Source organism: Labeo rohita, chromosome 7, assembly GCF_022985175.1.
Source record: "Labeo rohita strain BAU-BD-2019 chromosome 7, IGBB_LRoh.1.0, whole genome shotgun sequence".
Classification (NCBI taxonomy): domain Eukaryota; kingdom Metazoa; phylum Chordata; class Actinopteri; order Cypriniformes; family Cyprinidae; genus Labeo; species Labeo rohita.
The window spans coordinates 37,574,398-37,592,843 of record NC_066875.1 but is presented as its reverse complement, the minus strand read 5'-3'; the positions used below and the strand labels follow the sequence as shown (position 1 = coordinate 37,592,843).

The 18,446-nt window shown below is 36.7% G+C and overlaps 1 protein-coding gene across 1 annotated transcript in view; it reads left to right on the top strand.

Annotated features, from left to right (window-relative positions):
• The first annotated feature begins 5,399 nt into the window (after nt 1-5,399).
• Nucleotides 5,400-18,446, top strand: part of fgf11a (fibroblast growth factor 11a) — a 76,271-nt gene continuing 63,224 nt past the window's right edge. The window contains exons 1-2 of the mRNA XM_051115788.1: nt 5,400-5,464; nt 5,666-7,161. Of these exons, the coding sequence (XP_050971745.1) occupies nt 6,969-7,161 (193 nt within the window). The 5' untranslated portion in view covers nt 5,400-5,464; nt 5,666-6,968. The remainder of the gene's footprint in view (nt 5,465-5,665; nt 7,162-18,446) is intronic.

The window sequence follows — 18,446 nt, the reverse complement described above, 5'->3', positions numbered from 1 at the left end:
ACATTGTGTCAGGGAAGATAGTGTGAGTGGGTAGGTGTGTTTCTCTGTTTATATATGTGTGGTTTGTGACCTGTTCGGAAGTGTCCCTGAGCTAAGGACAGACTTATGAAGTCTTAATCAGAAGAGTCTCTCCTTGGGCGCAATGATCACCCTCTCAAGGGAGTGTGTGCTCAGTGAACACATTTGAGGAAAAATTAACCTGGATGCGGTCTTTGGCGTGTTCCACTGAGACTTCCCAGAGAAGTATTCACTGCCTAATCTCTCTGACAGACACAGTCTGCGTCTAAAGTAGATCTTTAAACCTTTAAATCTGTTCCAGTCTTTACACGAAATACAAATCACTTTTAGTGTGCTTGAGTGAGCAAGAGAGAGAAAGAGAGAGGAGAGACTTTCTTTATAATAGCATATACTGTAACATGCATCTACTACTCTCTTCCATTTTATTTATGTGTATTGGTGGTAATCATAGATATTCATAATCAGTGTTGGGGGTAACGCATTACAAGTAACACAAGTTACATAATCACACTCTTAAAGGTGCTTCAAAAGGTTCTTCAAGCGATGCCATAGAGGAACCATTTTTGGTTCCACAAAGAACCATGTCTTCTTACCGTTTTATAATCTGAAGAACCTTCTTTCGCCACAAAGAACCTTTTGTGAAACAGAAAGGTTCTTCAGATGTTAAAGGTTCTTTATGGAACCATTTTTTAAAAAAAGGGTTCTCCTATGGCATTGTGAAGCACCTTTATTTTTAAGAGTGCAGATTACTTTTTCCAGTAACTAGTAATAATGCATTACTTTTTTAATTTAGAAGAAAATCTGAGTTACTTTTTTAAATAAGTAATGCCAGCTAATTTGTTTTCCCCTTTATTGACTGTCAAGCTCTCCTGTCCCCATGTTAAGAGAATTCAGGTGTAAGATACTTTAGTTCTAGAATAAATGTGAACATGGATTAATTCATCTCACTCGCAAAAAAACAGGATCAGTATTCATCAGCATGAGTTAAATCAGTGAAGCGCAAGCTGAGAATAGGACACAAACCTGCAATAATTTAATATGTTAAATAACAAACATCCTTTAAGTATTTAATCCCGTTTTATTAACCAATGTCTAACCAGTGCTGCTGAGCTTTGATCCAGTTCAACCATACTAATAAGAAACAATTACTTCAGACAAACTAACATTTGTGCTTCATTGTTGTTGTTTTTTATTTTTAATGCTGAAGAGTATTGAACCTTCTTCTCCTGCGTTCTTCTGTACAGATGTGCATTTACTTTTCCTTCAGCCTGAGGCTTTTCCATTTCATTTTTTTGGTGTAAAAGGGCTTTTCATTCTAAAAATATAATATATTTTATGTAATATTTTATAAAAACAAACAAACAAGCCCTGCCCAGATTTAAAAGGTTAAACAAAAGTAACGCAAAAGTAAAGTAATGCATTACTTTCCATAGAAAGTAACTCAGGATTTTTCTCCATATAATGGACTTCATTGGTGCCCCGATTTTGAACTTCCAAAATGTAGTTTAAATGCTGCTTCAAAGGGCTCTAAACGATCCCAGCCGAGGAAGAAGGGTCTTATCTAGCGAAACGATCTGTCTTTTTTTTTTTTTTTTTTTTTTTTTTTTACTTTTTAAGCACAAAAGCTTGTGTAGCACAGGCTCTGGGATGCACGTTCACTATTGAATAACGTCGAAAGGTCATGCGGAACGTAGGCAGAACTACAGACCCAGTGTTTACAAAGCGAATGTGCAAAGACTTAGAAACATGCAAATAAGTTTGTAAACGCCATACTCAGTACACAGACGATGAACTTACACGTGATTCGTAGTAGTAATGGGAAGTTCAGATCATTTTACCGATCTGACCTTTGAGTCTCATTCAGCAAAATGAACAAATCTTTTTGGAGTCATTTCGTATATTTTAGCAAAATATAACTAAATGTTACGCGTTACTTCCCTAACACATCTACTGCTTACACAAAAGTTGATCACACTACAAACAAGACAAAACTATAATGCTATAAGAAACAGAAAAGATTAATTCATTGTTTACCTGGGTCTTGATTAGTCTATGATTAGCTCACCTCACCTCTTATCTGACAAGTCCTCGAGTTCGAGTTGTTCGTTCATCACAAGACATCACATCACATGATGAACTAATTTCAGAACCTAACAGGATGTTTCACATGCGCAACTGAACAAATCACTCCCCGAGACAACTCGTTCTTCCAGAGTCACATTAAAGATTCATTCAAAATGAAAGAATCATTCAAGAACGACCTATCACTAATTTGTAGCATCATAGACACGCATCCCAGAGCCTGTGCTACATAAACTTTTGTGCTTAAGTATACAAATTTTTATTTTTTCGAAAAAAATGGCCGATTGTTTCGCTAAATAAGACCCTTCTTCCTCAGTTTCGAGAGGGTTTCGATTGTTTAGAGCCTTTTGAAGCTGCATCTAAACTGCATTCAAAATCGGGGCACCAATGAAGTCCATTATATGGAGAAAAATCCTGAAATGCTTTCCTCAAAAACCATAATTTCTTTTACGACTGAAGACAGAAAGACATGAACATTTTGGATGACAATGGGGTGAGTAAATTATCTGTAAATTGTTATTCTGGAAGTGGAGTTCCCCTTTAAGATTAAAAAGCCCTTCATGATCAAACTGTTTATAACAAACATGCAGCTTTAAACTTTACAAGTCATTAATTGATGGACTGGACTTATGTGAATGACTTGTGGATTATTGTGATGTCTTTATCAGCTGTTTGGACTCTCATTCTGACGGCACCCATTCACTGCAGAGGATCCACTGGTGAGCAAGTGATGCATTGCTAAGTTTCTCCAAATCTGTTCCAGAGAAGAAAGAAAAAAATTACATCTTGGATGTAGGTCATCTAAGGGTGAGTGATTTTCATTTTCAGGTAAACTATTTAATTAATGTTTTTGGTATATATTATGAGAAAGAAGTAGAATTGTGATAGGGGGCTCATAAAATGACAAATAAAGATAATTATTTTTCCAAAGCTTTGTGTGCATAAATACCTTATATCTATCATTATGCCAAAATGCATAAAGATTAAATATAAATACTAATTAGATCAGTCTGATTTTTTTATTAGATGGAAATGGTTCCTACCAGCAATATTCAATACTGAATAAAAAATATATTTAAATGCAGTATTCCTTGCGGCTCTGTTTGCCATCTTGAAGGGGAATTATTTGTCAGACTTGTCATGGTGCTCTATGAAAGATACATGCAAAGCTGCCTCACTGCAGTTTCATGCCAGTGATGTCTGAAATTTCTGTCTGGGTAGCAATCTCCCTAGATTTTGACACAGACCCTGTCTGTCTGTTGGAAACTTTTTGGTAAATACTGGACTGAATTTGGGGCTTGAGAAAATATGTTTGAGTATTACTGCTTTATAATGCTTTCTGCAATCTACAGTATATACTGTAGTCATGAAATGAAGTCCATATAACAGCAGGAGTTTAGTGCTGTGTTTTAACAGACTGATTAAAATGGAAGAGGTCTGTCCTCTCTGCCAGTGCAGTCTCCATCCTTCACTGGACATGCACTATTAAAATTAAAGCATTCACATTTGCCAAAAAAGAAATATGCCCGTTTATGCCCTACCCTTGAGTAAGACCCAGAATTCCTCAAAGACATCACAAAGACAGCAGCAGTAACTTTTTGTTGTAGACCCCCATAGACATAAACACAAATATGTTTGTTTTGTTCAACAATAGTGGTAACTTTCTATCGATTTCTGTTGTTAATGTACTGAGCTAATGATACTCTTACTATTTTTTTTTTTATTTTATCTAATCTTACTATTTTTTATTTTATTTTATTGAAAAACTGACAAATCTGAGATTATAATGATGATGATACAAAGAAAAAACCTGACAAATGTACTCACCACAGGTTGTCTAGGGTCTCAGTTGAGTGTAATCATCTCTGACAGACTGGACAACCTGGTTACATCGTGTTAGTGGTTTTGACAATAAAGAAATGGCTACATGTAACTGTTCCCGTCATGGTCATCTCTCAGTCCTCTGTGTATCTTTGTCCTTTCCCAGATGTTTTGCTTGTCTTCGTCGACTCGTCTCTGTTCAACATCACCACTGGATGCCATAGTCATAACTCTGCTGATTAAAATGGCTTTGACTCTGTGCCTAGAAAGAAAATCCTCCACCGCATCAATAAGTGCGCTGGCGGCAGAGCAACACGCAAATAGAGGCGTCACAGGCCATGACTAATTCAAACTTGCTGTGGGTTATAAAACCTTATTATAACACTCATTTGAATTAGGCTGCTGGTGAAGGGATCAGAGCCCCATTCAACCTGTGTGCATACTGCTGCTGCTCAGCCAGCTAAATGTTTCCCCACTGAACTGAAGCACAGAAGGAGAAAGGGAAGCGAGAGGTATTAAAATCAGCATTCACAGCGTGCGTTTTAAAGGGTGTTTTTAGAGCATTCCTGTCCTTTAAAAAGCGGTAAAAAGCTGCTGACGCAAGTCAATTTCCCGGTTTTCTGTCTAAGTTGAATGAATTTTGTTTTTATCAGCTCAGACATGAATATGAGGGGAAATGTGATGAACTGAGTGTGAAAAAGGCAGAGGAATAGAGGTGGGGCATAAAAATAAAGTGAGTAATTTATTTTGTATTGCAGGTAACATTTGAGAGACAGATGTGGGACGGTTTAAGATTGATGGTGGCAAGTAGAATTTCTTTTTAATATACATTTTCTATCTATCTATCTGTCTGTCTGTTGTTCGTTTGTTTGTTCCTACGTTTGTTTGTTCTATCAGTCTATCTATCTGTGTTGTTCTATCTAAAAAAAAATGATAATAGTGAACTTGCATTTTAATTCTGCTTCTTTACATTCAAATTTAAAATGCAGTTTTGCATCCTGTTTGCTTCCTCAGTTCAAATTCAGGAACTGAATTTAAATTTACAAAGGCATTTTCAATTACATTTTGGCACAAACCTCTGATATAGACGTGTAAAAATAGATTCATACTGCCTTTCAGTACCTTAGAACTGTGAGACTTTTTTAGTCATTTCTTTGTGTTTGTATCATTTCTGTAAGTTTACCATACTGTAATCAGTATTTTATTGTTCATATTTGTTACTTTAAGTGGCATGTGTGTTTGTGTTACGGAGTGTAAATAAGGACTCTCTCTCTCCCTCCCTCTCTCTCCCTCGCTGTCTCTTTCTCTCGCTCTCTCTCTGTCTCATCTGTCGCTTTAAGGAAGCATGAGGCAGGTTTAATTTTTTAACGCTCCAGACCACAACAGCAGCCAGCGAGCGAGAGAGAGAGAGAGAGAACAGAAGAGGGGGAGGGAATAGAGAAATGAGAGGGGTGTGTGTGAGGACACGAAGAGAAGGAGGGATTTTGAGTGATCGGAAAAGAAGGAGGGTTCTGAGTGACAGAGAGGGAGGGCAGAGAAAAAGGTAAGGGGAGGGTTTACAAAGAGATGGAAAGAGAGAACGAGGGAGTAAAGCAAAGCATGTTGCCAGTGTTGGCTCCGTAACTCACTGTGAGCGGGGACGGGAGGGAGAGCAAAAAAGAGAGACGGAGAGTCACACATTCACACACTCTCTCAATCATTCTCATACACACACACACACATAAACTCTCACATTCTCGCACAGATTCAGAGGTGCCTTGCTGAAGAGACTCTGTTACGCACGCCTGCAAGGGGTGAGAATACTTTGAGCAGTGAAAACTGGGCTAAAACAGAAGACCGGAGTGCCGGGACAGACCCGACAGCACCTGGGGACCTTCTTCGAACGGGACAGCCGGACGGAGAGATATGTGCACCATCTATCCTTAACATTCCTTCGTTACATCCCTCCATCCGTGCCTCCCTCCCACCTCTCCTCTCAAGTGGTGTGAAGGACACGGAGCTGCGAGTTCCTCAGTGCTCTGCCTGGTTGCCTTACGGGAGTCTGGGGGAGGCTTGGTGCTCCCCTTCGCTCTCCTGCGCTCTCACTCGTTCATGAATGTCACCTCTATCTGCGGAAGCCCTTGGAATTTACAAACACTCTCTCGGGAGCTTAGGGAGAGGGAGCAAAGGGGAATGTCAGAAGGGCTGAGAAGGGAGAGAACTTCCGATTCCTTTCATCCTTATCCATCTGATCATCCACACTCACAGGGTCCACCAGTTTTTGACTTTTGCTCAGTGTGTCCGTCTTTGTTTTTTACGTTTTTCCAATCGTAGCGTCATGGATGCGATACTTCGGAATCAGGTAATGGAGTTTCTCTAAGATTGTCTCAGGATATCATTCCGTTTCTCGGTAGGATCTGTATTTTAGTTCATTTTATGCATCCCTCGATCTTCTCTGTTTTGCAAGGATCTCACTGATATGTGGAACCCTACGGATAAAACGATTGGACAATGCCTTTTTTCTGAACTCGCAGAATGATTTCTGATCCGGGTGATTTCTGAAGATCGATCCCACACTAAACTGTGGAAGAGGAGTGAGAGACCTGGGCTTCTGGGAGCTCGGAGCTTTAGGGATATGGTGGTGGTGCTGTGATGGCTCACTTATCTTCCAGAATTCCAGTACGGCTCCATGGATCATCAGCTGCCACTTTTCCAGTCCGTATGCTGTGCAACGAGACCTGAAATACAACAAACAATCCCTACAACGACAGCTGCGGTTCATCAGAATCACAACACGAGGGACTATTTTGATAGCCAAAGAAACAAATAAAGTTTATTGGGAACTTCACAAGTGTTTTGCCCCGCCCCCTTTTACCCCTCCAAAACCAAGCCCCTTTTTGTTCCCTATCAAGTTGTGACGCATTCTCCCCTCGGTTATTGTGGGAGACCCGGCTGTACTCCAAACATCTGCTGTCTCCTGCTCCCGTCCTCCGTGGCCCTGGGTGATCGGACAGGTGGGCGGCCCACTGACGCCCTCTGCGCCCTACGGGTGAGCGAGGCACAGCAAAATGGCTGCCCTCGCCAGCTCGCTGATCCGGCAGCGCAGGGAAGTCAAGGACCCCCAGGCCAACCGGCAGATCTCCACCAAACGCAAGCCTTGCCCCAAGAGCAACAAGTCACTCTGCCAGAAACAGATCCTTATCCTTATATCCAAAGTCCGACTTTGTGGCAGTCGAGGAAGAAAGCTCGAAAAAAGACCCGGTGAGTTGCCCAAAACTCTCAGAATCCAATCTTCAAACCTTCTGTCTTGTTGCAATTACGGTGCTATATTCTAAGTCTTCCGACTTCCATTGAGTTCAAATAGTGAGGGCGGCATTAGCAAATTTAATTGACGTGGACATAAGAAGTAATCTCTTTGAGTTATGACATGTTAACTGTTTTTAAAAACCTCTGAGATCATGGTAGCTCAAAAATTAGGCTATTTAGGTGGCATATAGTGTCAGTTAAGATTAGTTGACTATTCAGAAAGTATGAAACCACTCTTGGTTCTCTTTGCTGCTGGCATGACATTTAATAAACAAAAAAAAATCATTTACTCACCCTCATGTCATTTCAAATTCTGTATGGCTTTCTTTCTTCTGGGGAAAACAAAACAAGGTTGAATATTGACAGTATTTATCCTTTTCTCGTTCATACAGTAGAAGTCAGTGGGGTTCTGTGTTGTTTATGAACCCCATTGACTTTCACTGTATAGATAAAAAAAAATAGGGCTACAAAATGATTAATCATGATTAATCGCATACAGAATAAAAGTTTGAGTTTGCCTAATATATGTGTGTGTACTGTGTGTAATTATTATGTATATATAAATACAAACATATTCATATATTTAAGAAATATTTACAAGTATATGTACTTATTATAATTTTTAGATAATTTATGTTACATATAAATCAAAATATTTTGTACATAACATTTTTCTCTTAAATATATACATTAATTTGTATTTATATGTCCATAATAATTGCACACAGTACACACAAATATTAGGCAAACTTTTTTTTTTTTATATGTGATTAATCGCGATTAATCGTTTGACAGCCCTAATAAAAACAGTTGAAACATGGTTTAAAATATCTTTTTATTTTCAGAAGAAAGTCATAAAGGTTTGGAACGACTTGAGGATGAGAAAAAGATAAATTTTTGGGTGAGCTATCCCTTTAAGAATGGACATTTCCACTCTCTATCACAGAGTGTATGAGTGAATGTGATCCTTGAGACTTTGAAGGTTGACTATCGTCTAGTCTCTACTGAGGAGCGTGTGTCGATATTGAGAGTTTATGTTGTCTGGGACCCAGAGCTGCACGCCGCTTTGTAATCATTCTGATCATTTCGCTGCATGTCTCTGTACTGCTTTTGACAACACCTGTTAATTTACGATCACCGACGAACCTGATACACGCCGCGATCCTTCACACGCACATAAAAATGTCACAGTCTCATTTACGATGAGCGGTTCCAGTCTTTCCCTCCCTTCTGTACCCCCACCCACCACTAGAAACCATGTGTTTGGGTGTCTTTGTTTGGGGGGGGTGGGGGTGGGGGGTCATATGTTTACATAATTAACCCCAATGAGACGTTTACCCTGTCTGAATAAATCATAGAAACAGAAAAGACAGGTAACATAGGACTGGTGGAGTATATTTTAAGATATCATGGGAAAACAGATGTGAAACAGAATTACAACAAACTGTTTCTGCTTGTGTCTTAATCTTTCCTGAGGGATCATTATGCATTTGCAAAGTCTCTTTTCATTTCCTGAGTAGAGTCAAGTTTGCATTATGAAAACCTGCATTTTAAATGTGTTTGCCCCGCTGCATGTTTTTATTAATTTTAGGAATTTTGCACAAATTTCTAAGTTTTTTTTTTTTTTTTTTTTTAGTTTAAGTGGAAAGTTTTTCATTTATCTGAAGCTTTTATCCAAAGTGACTATCTAAAGTGTAGCCACAATATTAAGTATAAGCTATATTAGTATATGATATTAGGCAGAAGTGAAATGCAGAAAAGAGAAAGAGTGAACTATTTGTTTGTTTGTTTGTTTATGTATATTATTTTACATATGAGATATAGGAAGTGCTTTTGCTTCTGTTTGAATAATGCGATTTTGCAGCATGCATTTGACTTCAAGACCCCTCTGGCTTTCTGGTTAAAAGATGGGAGAGGATTACCCAGTAAATGGGTAATTTAAAAAGAAATTTTATTTTTTAATGCACAGTACAATACTTTGCATGGCCTGAAGGAACATTAAATGCAGTTTTTTAAAATAGAACAGTGAGCTCCCCATGGCACATTTCAAACAGAGATAAGTAACAGTCTAAAGAACTGCCTGTGAATATTTGCATTTGTGCTTATGTTGCATATGTAGAAGTACAGGTAAGACCTGGGTTGTATTTCTCGCTAATGCTGATATTAGACCAGATTATGACCAGTAGACCAGTGAGTTTAGATACTTCAAATACTTGAGCTGGTTGTGGGGAATACCTGGAATTCAATTGGATTTCTATTTTGCTTGTTAAATTAAAAAATATGCTGAAAAATGGGTAAGAAATAAAAGCTAAAATAATAGTAGTAGTATTATTATATTATTTAAAGTATTTATATTATTATTATTATTATATGAATTGCAATTTTTAGCTATTTGTGTATTTATTTATTTATTTAAATACAGTAATATGTGACCCTGGACCACAAAAACAGTCTTAAGTAGAGCGGGTATATTTTGTAGCAATAGCCAAAAATACACTGAATGGGTCAAAATGATTGATTTTTCTTTTATGCCCCAAATCATTAGGAAATTAAGTAAAGATCGTGTTTCATGAAGATATTTTGTACATTTCCTAAATATGTAAATATGTCAAAATGTAATTTTTGATTAGTAATATGCATTGCTAAGAACTTAATTTGGATAACTTTAAAGGCAATTTTCTCAATATATATATATTTTTTTTGCACCCTCAGATTTGTATCTCAGCCCAAATATTGTCCTATCTTAACAAACCATACATTAATGGAAAGCTTGTTTATTTTTCAGCTTTCGGATGATGTATAAATCTCAATTTCCAAAAATTGATCCTTGACTGGTTTTGTGATTCAGGGTCACATATGATAGATTGACAGGAAATTCTTTTCTTCTTTTTTTTTTGCCCATAGTGTTGGTTGTTTTTAATTTTAAAGTTAAGTGTAATAATGACTTTTAATAATATTAATGATAATCCTGATGAAGGGGTGGTTCAGCCTTGCTGATGGAACTTTCTGAATACATAAGACAGGAAAGGTTTGGAAACACTCAACTTGATCACTTTCTAACCTGGGCCCATTCACAAATTCGCTCTTTTGAGGGTCCCATCCTTTCTAGGGCCCAGCTGTGCGGGTGTCACCAGGGTGGGATATTTATGACGTGTGTCCCAAGTAAATCACAGTAATCACCATGGAAACCATAGTCCCGTAACGCGGCATCTGCTGCCGCAAAGTGCCTCGCGCCAAGTGGTAATTACATCTATGAAAAATGGTGGCGGTTGGTGGTATTTGGCGCAGTAAAGGAAGAAATGTTTTCTGTCAGTTTGGGGTGTATGTAAAGCTTGGGCTGCTGCAGTAAAGCTCCCATCCTGTGCTTTTGTTATGCTGATGGTGACTGGATGATTTTGCCTGCCTTTTGATGGAGAGGATCAGAGCGAGAGCACTTATATAGTGTTGGCTCCTCAAAAGCACACTTTTGCCTGTCAGCACAAAACTACATAGAGAGCTGCTTAGTACGTACTTCATGGAGTGCCGTCTGCTTCTGTACTTCCCTTTCCTTCTCTGATTCTGAATAAGAGTATCTTACACACACTTCAAACCACCTTACATTTTATTTCTGCTGTCTGTTTCTGTCTTATTCTGTCTGTCTCTGTCTCTCATACTGCACTTGGGTTGACTGCTAAACAAAATTTAACTTGGTTAAATAATCAAGATTTTGTGGCTCAGAGGAATGATTTTTGGGTCAGTTAGACATTATCAAATGCGGCACATTTTGATTTTTGGTCCTGAGATAATATAGCGTTAGAATAGAATAGAATACTTAGTAATATGATAATTATATATTAAGTATTACTTAGTATTAATATAATAATATAATATTAATACCATGTATTCAATTCTGTACTAATATTCAGTATTTAAAGGTTAAAGCTGATTTTTGTTGTTGTTGTTGTTGGTAATTTTTACACATTTTGTGTGTGAGGGACACCATTAATCATAAATACTGTAAGAAGAAGATCTAACAATACAAAATCTGTTTGTAATAGATATTTTACAGTTTTATGCAAAAGTTTGGGATCCCTTTGCAGAATTTGTGAAAATGTGAATAATTTTAAGAAAAAAAGAGAGATCATACAAAATGCATGTTATTTTTTTATTTAGTACTGTCCTAAAATAACCCCCTTCAAAAGTTTGGGAACCCTTGGTTACCTGGATGATCTACGACTGTTTTTAAAAAAGGATCAAACATTTACTGATGCTCCAGAGCCGGGGGGTGAAAACTTTTGAACAGTATGAAGAAATTTTTCTTATTTTGTTGAAGTATCATTTTTTCCCATTTAGTACTGCCCTTCGGAAGCAACAGAAGATACTTGCATGTTTCCCGGAAGACAATTAAGTACAGTTTGCCTTGGTCTTCAAATTTTAAAAGTTTTCACCCCCTGGCTTTTAATGCATCATGTTTCCTTCTGGAGCATCAGTGAATGTTTGAACCTTTTTTAATAGTTGTGTTTGAGTCCCTCAATTGTCCTCAGTGTGAAAAGATGGATCTCAAAACCATACAGTCCCTGCTGGAAAGGGTTCAAATATGCAAAAGATGCTGGAAAACTGAAGAATCTGCAGAACCTGAAGGATTTTTTTTGTAGAACAGTGCTCAATTTAACTGTTCATAACAAACAAGGGACTCATGAACATCCATCACAAAACAAAAAAACAGTCATAGATCATCCAGGTAACCACACACATTATTAAGAACCAAGGGTTCTCAAACTTTTGAAGGGGGCTATTTTAATAATGTCAGCTATTTGTTTGGTCTTGTGGACTATATGTAAACATCTTTCATGTAAAATATCTTACTCAGGACAGTACTACATAAAAAAAATAACATGCATTTTGTATGATCTCTCTTATTTTGTTAAAATTATGAACATTTTCACAGATTCTGCAAGGGGTTCCCAAAGTTTTGCATAAAACTGTAGCTGTGTGTAGCATCTGCCACTCAGAAAAGGGTCTAAAGTTTATTTTTAACATTATTCCTGATCTTTTCACTTAGACTTTATCAGTTTGAATGGCATTTTTCAACTTGGATTGTTTTGTGATCCATTCAAAATGTAATGCATTCTTGCAAAGAGATTGTTAATTTGGAATGAGGACGGTAAAACCATATTTATTTTTACATAACTAATTATATCTAAAGATGTATATTATATTATATTATATTATATTATATTCAGGGGTGCACATATGTATTTTTTTTTTCAGTCTGTTTCTCATGAGAGTGCCTGGACATTTGGTTTGGTCATTTGAGTGTGACCCATTAAATATAACTATAAAATGATTAATAGTAATAATAATATTATTGCACTTTATTTTAGCTTTCTAAATAAAATAATAAAAAAAAAATAATAATGAAGTGTGATACTATTATATATAATACTATTATATTTTAAAATAGAAAGTGAATACTAAATAAAAATATGATTATTTTATAATACACTTAAAAATACAATGCTAATTTTAACTTTTTTTTTAATATCAGTTCTTTATATGAATTTTCATCATTTTCGAACCTAAAATCAGTAAGCTGTCAACCATGTCGATACACAAGTGAGTGCTCTGAACATATTTACACAGCGTATTTTTTATTTTAGTCATGCATGTGCATATATTATATTATATTATATTATATAAAGAGATGCACATCTATATAGATAGATAGATAGATAGATAGATTTATACATTTTGGGGAGTGTTATTGAGGTAAAATATTTAAATAGACTCTGTAGTCATATGATGTTGACTGTACGACAGATTAAATCAGCGTCAGTTTTCCTGAAGTGTTGTGTCAGGTGAGATTAACAGACATTAATGACCACCGATCACCAATCACAAGCGCCCACTCAGCGTTTAACAAGGTCATCCGCATCCCCCCAGCACAACATTGCACCAAAACACACACGCACACACACACAGCCTGAGCTAGGAGTTCATTTGTCACTTTTAAATACTGAATGGGATTTTAATCAGGAAACTTGAAGGAAACTGTAATGATGCGAAGTGTCCTAATCAGAGACTCAACACACACACACACATTCTTCACCCATAGGCCAATCTAAACATGATGTTTGTGCAAAGGTTATCCTTTCAGCTCTCGAATGTGTGTGTGTGTGTGTGTTAGGTGACAGGAGGACAACTAGCAATTGATAACGGATATTTGTATGCGTTGCGGTGTTTGCAGATCGTTGGAGCACTTCATTGTTACCGGGTGATTCATTCGTCCGCACAGTCTGCCTCTTATTAACACCCTCTGATTCATCAATAACACTCTCCTGTCCTGCTCTCCGCTTTTCATTCATCTCTTTTCCAACACTCTCCATTACAATTCCTAATCTCACCCAGGTCCGTTGCCACACTCTCCCTCTGTCTCATTATCTTATAGCATAGCACCTCTTCTTATTGTGTTGAGCCTGTTCTCTTGTTCATGCTCTCCTGTGTTTTCTCTCGCCGCGTTCTTTCTTTAAGTCTAAAGTTGTAATGATGTCGGCTGGGTAAGGCCGTTTGTCTCGTGTTGACAGTGGCATAGACAGTCATTGTGAGTGTATAATGGGGAAGTTGCCTGCACTGTTTCTGGGCTATTGTCCTGTCGTTATGGGGCAACTGTAGACTATTGCCTTCAAGCTCATTAAACTGTGTTTGTATGTGGATATAATTCTTTCTTTTTGGCTGTTAGTAACTCAGGTGACATGTATTCACCTATTGTCTTTCTTGTTTCTGTACTCAATTGTGTGCTCACAGATTAACAGCTTTACTGTAATGAAGTGTTTTGTTAAACTGTGTTTTGCTAAAGAAGCACTTAAGGCCTGTTCACACAAAGAATGATAACTGTAGGAGAACGATAACAATAACTATATTAATGTTCACACAGTGCAGTGTAACGCTCAGTTTAAGTGCGTGCTGCACTTTGGCCATTTGTAGCATTAAAGTGGTAGTTTACGCAAAAATTAAAATTCTGTCATTAATTACTCTTGTGTCATTCCAAACCCGTAAGACCTTCGTTCATCTTCAGAACACAAATTAAGATATTTTTCATGAAATCCGAGAGCTTTCTGACCCTGCATAGACAGCAACGCAACTACCATGTTCAAGGCCCAGAAAGGTAGTAAGAACATCATAAGGAACAGAATTGTTGGATAAAGTCATTATTTTTGTTGCCTTTGCGTACAAAAAGTATTCTCTTAGGGTTGAACCACTGATGGACTATTTTATCAGTGTCCCTACCTTTGTGGGCCTTAAGCATGTCAGTTGTGTTACTGCCTATGCAGGGTTAGAAAGCTTTCGGATTTCATCAGAAATTTCTTAATTTGTGTTCTGAAGATGAACGAAGGTCTTACAGTTCGGAACGACATGAGGGTGAGAAATTATTGAAAGAATCCCTTTAAACGCTAATGTTTTTTTTTTCATTCGCCAGCTGTAAAAAATTGTTCTGAAAGTAATTCCAACACTGTCGTTTCTCTGTGATAATATTATTACGGCTGTGCTGTACATTAGAATGATTTTGAAAACCCCATCTTATATGAATAATACAGTGACTTCTTTGAATTTACAGTGTCACAAATCTAAAATCTCCTATGAGATATGCGACAGAAGAATACTAGATGACAGTCCTTCGTAAAACGACTCTGATGTGCCATAATGTATAGCCTATAGTGTAGGTTTTATGGGATTTGATGGTGTTTCATTGAATAGTGCTGTTAAATCTGTTATTGGAGCATGTATAAATGTTAATGCTGGCTTGAAACTGTACAGCATCCATCATGAGCTCTGCTGTCTGATAGATAGTGTTTCCTCCTCCTCTTTATTTCATTCTATCACTGTTTTCTCCATCCCAGGATAGTGGTAGATTGCCGTCTCACGCTTTGTTTTATATTGATTGAGTGCTGGATGTTTTTTTATCAGGCACATGTAAATTAAACTGGGGAATACAGAGTCTGGATGACCTCCTATCTTTGGAGAGCCTCTCATAAAAATGTGTTGTAGTTGTTTAAGTGTGTGTTGTGATTATATGTTGTTGTAAATTAAGTTTACTACAAATCAAATTAGGTCCCAGGAAAGAGCCTCTGAAATGTAAACCTTAAAGAAGTTAAATCTAGGGCTGTAACGATTCCTCGATTCTATTCGAGTATTTGATTTAAAAAAAAAATTCTCGATTGCATTTTGCCCATGTCCAGTAATTGTGGCGCATTCCACATATTAAACCCATTTAAAAATCATAATAAAGCACAATGCTATTAAGAATTCACAAACGCTACGATTCACTTAAATATATGCGATGCAGGTTTAATATGCGCTTTAATTATTTACGTGTGTGCGGCTCCATTCACAGTAAATGCTGGTACACAAAGTTTATTTACTTTATGTGTGGAGCATCTCAAACTCCATCTCTGCATGTTGTTGAGAGTTTGGGTCTATTATAACATTCATTTGGGAATGCAACGAGCGCTATCCCATCAGATTTGTAAGGTAAATCATTATAAACCTACCCAAACACAGGAGAATAGGTCATCGTGATTTCAAAATAAAAGTTTAAACTCTCTGAGTTTATGCATTTTGATGTCCACATATTCAAGAGATTACAGTGACTGTAGCATTACTATCATAAAGAAATGGTCAAATATGAAAGATTAAGTGGAAATTTTAATTAAATGTTATTGAGTCTATATTTAACAGATTAGATCGTGCGGTAAAGTGTAAAAACAATCGTCAGGCCGTTGGCACCCTCTGCAGTCATTTGTTATAATGCGAAATATATGGTTACATTAGCTCTATTGTTTATTTTACATTATGTATTTTAACAGTTTTGTTCAATAAGACCATGTGATTACTTGCTTTTGATATTTTTATTAATTATTATTATTGCCTCATTGCTATTATATATGTATTTTAAGTCATTTTGAAGGCTATTGTTCACTTAGGTCTATTTTTATTACAAAAAAACAATTCTAATTATATTAATCGTCAGATTACTGGTTAGTGACAACCCTAGTTAAATCAGTAGGCTGTTTTTACCAATTCAATTCTGTCATGCTTAATTTGACACTTATATTAAGTTTCTGTCTATAAAATGTAATTTTCTCATCAGACAGTTCTAATTTTAAAAGGATAGTCTATAATTCTAGCTATGATTCAAACTAATTCTGTCAACATAAACATTTTTAAACTGTTTTACTCTTACAATAAATGTCAACAAGGTACAAAAATCATTGAATTCCACTCACTGACTTTCATTATGTATAGAACAAAGAATGAGAGAGAAAGTTCTCATTATATCTTACAGTATTTTGTGTTCTTCAGAAGAAAAAAGTCATAAAGGTTTGGAACTAAATGAGAGCAAGTGACAATTCTCATTTCATTCCAAATATTCCTTTTGCATAATAATAAATTTGGACACTTACAAACTGGTCAGCGACAGCAACCAAGAGCCTCATCAATTAAAAAATGACAAATGCTGGAAATATTACAGTGTGCAACCACTAAAGTCAGCATAGCAGCTCTGCACCATATGGTGAGTCTAATTCCTTTATACTGTATATCACAAGTTTTGTGAAATGGAGGATATAAAATCGGGATGTCAGAATAGTTTAGATCAATCATTAAAGGCAATTTTCTTTTTGCCACTGTTTTTGAAAGGAAAGTTCAGACTTTGTTTTGCAGATTAATATCACCACCAATATACTGGCTGATTTAATTGATGAATTTATGTTTTGGCAAACGTATGCTTGACATCCAATGTATCTGCTGACGTAGTGGTGCTTATATAGTCCAAATGTCTTGAGTTTACCGTTTACTAGTTGTGAGTTGATAGCATAATATGCCATAAAACACATGAATTACATTCTGGTGTAAATGTTTCCATTTTCCATGTGAGGGAGGGTAAAGATTATGGTGGTTCTTATAGCTGTTATGAGAGTGGGTTCGATGTAAGCCTTAAGATCCCTGGCTGGGTAAAAGCATTATTGTGCTGGAGATAACCACATAATCTATGCAGCCAATGAGAGATATGCATTCCTATAGTTCTGAAACAGCCTCTCATGTTCCAGAAGCTTTATACATATTCCTGTGGGTACAATCGAAACAGTCTTTTAATACTGAAACAGCCCCTCTGGCTGTATTATGTTGGCCTTATGTCAGTTTTTTATGTTTTTAGAAGCAATAGATATGCAGAGATTAACAACACAGAAGAGTGATCTGAATGGCCGAGGTGGGAGCATGAAAGGGTTTTGTATATGGCTCGGATGTGGTTGTAAACATGATCCAATGTTCTGTCCTTTGTTGTAGAGACAGAGACATGCTGATAGAATACTGCTGTTGTTACGTATGTGTGTTTTATTTGGATCGGTTCTTTCAGTCTTAATGTGACCTCGACGCTTTCCTGCCAAACTCGCAGAGGGACCTTAGCAGAGGTCACACGCACAAACAGAAACAACACTGAGAGCTTCTTCTTTTATGGTAGTGTAACCCAACACAAGTTGACCAACTTAACAAGAGAAGAGGCATCAACAATTTAAACACATTGAGAGCATCTTCCTTTTAAGGTGTTAACCCATTATAAGAGGGAACAGATGCACAGAGCAATTTAAAGCACGCAAGAAAAGGTGAAAAACTGTGTTGTGTATATATGTGACCCTGGACCAAAAAAAACAGTCATAAGGGTAAATATTTTTTAAACTAAGGCTGAATTAATAATCTTTCCGTTGATGTGTAAGTTACTTCTAATTTAGAGTCGTGGACCATTCAATTTTAAACTGAGGATTCCTTTTAAATTTAAATTCAGAATTGAATTTTTATTGAGGTTCACCGTAATGCCTAACCGTCATGTTCATTTTACTCTACCACTATTGAAATTTCATTGTACTTAAAGGAGAACTCCACTTCCAGAACAACAATTTACAAATAATTTACTCACCCCCTTGTCATCCAAGATGTTCATGTCTTTCTTTCTTCAGTCGCAAAGAAATGATGTTTTTTGAGGAAAACATTTCAGCATTTTTCTACATATAATGGACTGGTATGGTGCCCCAATTTTGAACTTTTGAAATGCAGTTTAAATGCGGCTTTAAATGATCCCAGATGCAATTGTAAACAATCCCAGCCGAGGAAGAAGGGTCTTATGTTGCTTAACAATCGGTTATTTTAATAAAAAGAATACGATTTATATACTTTTTAATGTCAAACGCTCATCTTGTCTTACTCTG